Source organism: Notothenia coriiceps, unplaced genomic scaffold, assembly GCF_000735185.1.
Source record: "Notothenia coriiceps isolate Sejong01 unplaced genomic scaffold, NC01 NC01_scaffold00028441, whole genome shotgun sequence".
In the NCBI taxonomy this organism is placed as follows: domain Eukaryota; kingdom Metazoa; phylum Chordata; class Actinopteri; order Perciformes; family Nototheniidae; genus Notothenia; species Notothenia coriiceps.
In genome coordinates, this window is record NW_011361142.1 from 69041 (window position 1) to 73594 (window position 4554).

The window sequence follows — 4554 nt, forward strand, 5'->3', positions numbered from 1 at the left end:
GCTGGGCTGTCAGAAGAGGGGGAGGAAAAGAGAGGTTCCTTCCTCTGTGTTTTATTCTTATATGATTATATAGAGTCGTTATTCATTTGTTTTAAAGCTCAATAAATAACAAAGAAGACCTTTGACCGGCACTTTTCTAATTTTGTCTGGAAGATTTTAACTGACATGTTGACCGGCGAAAAAAAATCTAACTGAAAGTCTGCCGCACGTTCCTTGGAAGAGGCTGAGAGGTGGGTGTTTGTCATCTGCTGGTGGACTAACCGGAGAGAATTACAATGCTTGCCTCGACGGGGAGGGATTGCATTGAAATACAGCAGCAGGAGCAAACGCTTGCGGGGGGGGAGAAAAAGAGCCACAGCGGAGAATAAACAGAAGGCCAACCTTCGCTGCTTTTGTGGCAGACTACAGCGCCACTTACATGCCTGGCATATGTACTAAAGCATCTCCAGCGCTTCCGAGCGGCAATGGCCGGCCGTGGCCCAACCCCACATTCCCGATAGGTGGAGAGTTGGCCATATAGGCGGAGCTCCTCGTTTCTGACGTCAGATACATTTCAAATCTGTATCTCTCCGACTAGCATAACGAGTGTTAGCGGCTGCTCGCTAGCCTCCGAAGCACTGGTAGGCATCTTGTTAGCCTCTTTATCTCGCGAGCTGAAGAGTTTAGTTTGTTGCTGACTTTTGCCGCGACTGCCGTGAGTTTTACTCATTTCAACAACGAAAAAGTTACTGAGGCACTCCTAATGACTTATCAAGTAAGAAAAGTAACAGAAGTCTGGGTTTATATGTTTAAAAGCGAAAAAGGATTAGGGAGCAAACGCCAATGCGACCGATCACTCCAACGCCATAACCTCCTTTGTCTTTATTTTAAGACACAACACAGTTTTGATAAAAAATAATCAAAGCATCTCAAATTCAGTAGCATTTTATTTTCTTTATGTTGCATATCCAAACACAAGTAGCAACTGTTGCAACAAAGACAAATCTGTTACAACATCCCGTTGAACAGGTTAGAGAACATGTATTAGCAAAATATTGACATCTTTGACGATAGACAGAGGGCAGGTTTAACTCTTACACAGGTGCAACAGCTTCAATGGAATAATCAATACAATTGTGTTCAAATGAAGTGGTCTTAAACAGTGCATATAAAAAGCTTTGCAAGTGTTAAGGCACTCAGAAAACATCCCTTAAACCTCAACTCTGATATCATTTTGAATAACATCATTAACAGTCTCAACACCTTTCATGATCCATCTCCTCTACTTACTACTTTTGAACCCTTCCAAGCCTTAATATTTACCTTTTTCCCCCTTCCGTGCCACTTACTGATTACATGAATTGGTCCGTGCTGTGATTCTGCTTCATGGTGAACGTTGCATGGCATAAATAGTGTGTATATATAGTGCAATAACCACTGTAACTGTGCGTGCCTTAATGTTTTGAGGAGAGATTATGATAACTTGATGCTCTAATGAGACGTTTAGAAGGTGAACCTGCGGCTGTTGGAGTGGCCCACTTTGTCCAGGTTGGGGTTGCAGGCGAACTGGATCATGGGGGGAGGTCCACACATCATGATGAGGGTCTCGTCACCTGGGGCGGGCAGGTGTTCCTGCACCATATCTTCATTGATGAAGCCTTGGCTGTACTCCCAGTCTGAAACAAAGGGGAAGTTTCAGAGATTGATAACAACTCAATGTAGCAATGTTACTATTGTGATACTATGACTTTTTATTTTTAGATATTTCTAAATACTATGACTTTTTTCTGATATATTTGATAAAAAACTTTTTCAAATCTCTTTTTAACATACATCATATGTCAACACCCTAAAGCGATTTTCTTCGACATACTATACTATGACTTTTTACTGACATACTAGATTATGCCTTATTATTTTAAGATTGTTGCCATTCTATACTATTAATAAATAATACTATTACTTAAAAAAAATACTAAACCTAACGATAACTTTTATTTCAAATACCACACTAGGACTTTTGTGTTTTAACATTCTGTACTGACATTTTTTTCGTGATATTTTAATGTCATACCATATTTCTTTGGCAAAGTATACAATATTTTTTATTTATTCTCGCCTATTTTCTTTTTCCCAGACATTCCCACCCGTATGTCTAAATGATGTTGCAACGACACATCAGTTCAACAAGGTCGGCTTTGTTGTATTTTCTTACAATGAATGCATTGTAAATCTAAGCTGTGTTGTAAATGGTTAGAAATGAAATAATATTAGTGTTTAATGTATTATATTAAACATATCAATGTATTTTATGGTATTTGTTTTTACATCTTTATATTCATTATTTATCTGCAATTATACATAACCTTTGGTTTCCTTTATTGATATTGGGTCTTTATTATTTAGCTTTATATTGAAAGAAGACAGTATCATTTATAACTGTTAAAACCATTCATCATCTGTGTACATATATATGTATCTTTGATTGGTGGCTCAAACATTGACATACTGTAGTTTACGTTTAATTAAGTGCGGCATTTCAGCACAATTTCAAGGTACTTTTATTGTTTTTATTTTATACTTTCCTTTATAGTTGTACTTCACATTTTGTTATGAGCGAAACCTTAAATATAAAATAAATGATAAATGTTCTCGGATGTCTAAAGGCATGTTACCTTCAGGTGCTCTGTCCAGGGTGAACCAGAGCTTAAACCGGTCCGGGTGGTTCACCTGGATCTCTTCCAACTCCGGACGCAACAGAATATCTTTTTCAGTCTGAGAGAGAGCAGGAAGAACAAGGTTTCATACAGGAAAACAGATCACTTATAGCAGCACTTCATCATGTGACCCTGGCTGAGACCCACCTGGTTGGCGAACAGCAGGTAGCACACCGTCTGGTCCTTTGGGTCCTTCATCACAGCGGTGATGATCTGCAACATCGGAGTGATGCCTGGAAAAAATACAAAAACAGGAAGATTACATTTTCAGAGCTGACCTGATGTGGATATCTGTTCCCTTTTGTTCCAATAAAGAAAAGCCAGATATGTCATGAAATAACTAACTGGATGGTTTCTTCTGTACAAAATATAAGGAAATAAAGTCATAGTATAATATCTGGAAAAAAGTTTTATAAAAAGGCATAGTATAGAATAGAATGTCGAAAATATGAGGGAAAACTGCATAGTATAGTACATCGAAAAATAAAACGGCGTATTATAGTATGTTGAAAATATATTTTACTGCAGTGAGAGTAGCCAAAGAAATTCTGTTGTACTTTGTATGATGACAATACATATATATTCTATTCTATTCCATTTTATTCTATTATATGAGAGAAAAAAAGCATAGTATAGTACATCGAAAAATTAAATAAAACAGCATATTAGTATGTCGAAATGGTCAGAAGAAATGGCATAGTATAGCATGCAGAAAAAAAGCCATTATAAATAATGTCAAAAAAGTCAGGAAAAAGTCACAGTATTGTATGTCGGACATGAGTCAGGATCTGCTAAACAACTCCCTGAGTGCAACACCTTGACAGACGAGTGGAGGAGTTTACCTGTTCCTCCAGCGATCATCCCAACATGTCTGGCTGTCTTCATCTCAGCTGGGGACTTTTTATCTGACTGAATGGCAAAAGCACCTGTTGAGGGAGAGTTAGAGCATCAGATCAGGCAGCTGAGCTGAGTAACAAACATCACTTTAGACCTCCTGTTACGGGCTCACCTTTGCCTTGGTACACCAGGAGACCGCTGGGGCCTCGAAAGTCAATAGTGTCATTGATCCTGAGGCTCTCCAAGAACTGACTCAACTTCCCACCCTCGGGGAATTTAGGATTAACATCTTTAAAGTAAATCTGACAAGAATTGGACAAAAAAAGAGAAACTCATTTAGGATAACAAAACAACACCTAACCATATACAGAAACAACTTTTCTTAAAAAGGCTTTACCTTCACCACTAAGTCCACGTAGCCTTTGTCATCATCACTGGACACCGGAGTGTACGGACGGACTACGAGCTTCCCGTCTACCTTTGCAGACAGATAGATATGCTGCCCTGGAGAGGAGACACACAACGAGTTATTACTCACAGCTTGTGTTCAGATTATAATCAACATTAAATGCATAAAGTATGTTATCTTGAGCAGCCATTTTAAAAACTGATCATTTATTTGTGTACTTTCTCCAACAAAAATCAGCTTTTACTGGTTCTACATTCAAGATGTGATGGTTTTCTGGGTCTCCTTTGTATTAAACAAGTTACTTCAATATATGGTTACACAAGCCAAAAAATTGTTATGACATCATAAAGTGGCCAAAATCTGATCAGCTCATTTTCAGACAGGTTTTAATATAAATGGATCAGGACAAAAAGTGAAAGAATCTGAAAATGAGCTGATCAGATTTTGGCCACTTTATGATGTCATAACAATTTTTTGGCTTGTGTAACCATAAGCTTGTGTAACCATATATTGAAGTAACTTGTTTAATACAAAGGAGACCCAGAAAACCATCACATCTTGAATGTAGAACCAGTAAAAGCTGATTTTTGTTGGAAAAAGTACACAAATAAA

The 4554-nt window shown here is 37.9% G+C and overlaps 1 protein-coding gene across 1 annotated transcript in view; it reads right to left on the bottom strand.

The window, feature by feature from the left end:
• Positions 1 to 908: 908 nt before the first annotated feature.
• Positions 909 to 4554, bottom strand: part of LOC104958207 (NADH-cytochrome b5 reductase 3-like) — a 5162-nt gene continuing 1516 nt past the window's right edge. Inside the window, exons 4-9 of the mRNA XM_010785932.1 lie at positions 3931 to 4037; positions 3706 to 3835; positions 3539 to 3622; positions 2844 to 2929; positions 2655 to 2754; positions 909 to 1655 (exon numbers count right to left, since the gene is read on the bottom strand). Of these exons, the coding sequence (XP_010784234.1) occupies positions 1483 to 1655; positions 2655 to 2754; positions 2844 to 2929; positions 3539 to 3622; positions 3706 to 3835; positions 3931 to 4037 (680 nt within the window). The 3' untranslated portion in view covers positions 909 to 1482. The remainder of the gene's footprint in view (positions 1656 to 2654; positions 2755 to 2843; positions 2930 to 3538; positions 3623 to 3705; positions 3836 to 3930; positions 4038 to 4554) is intronic.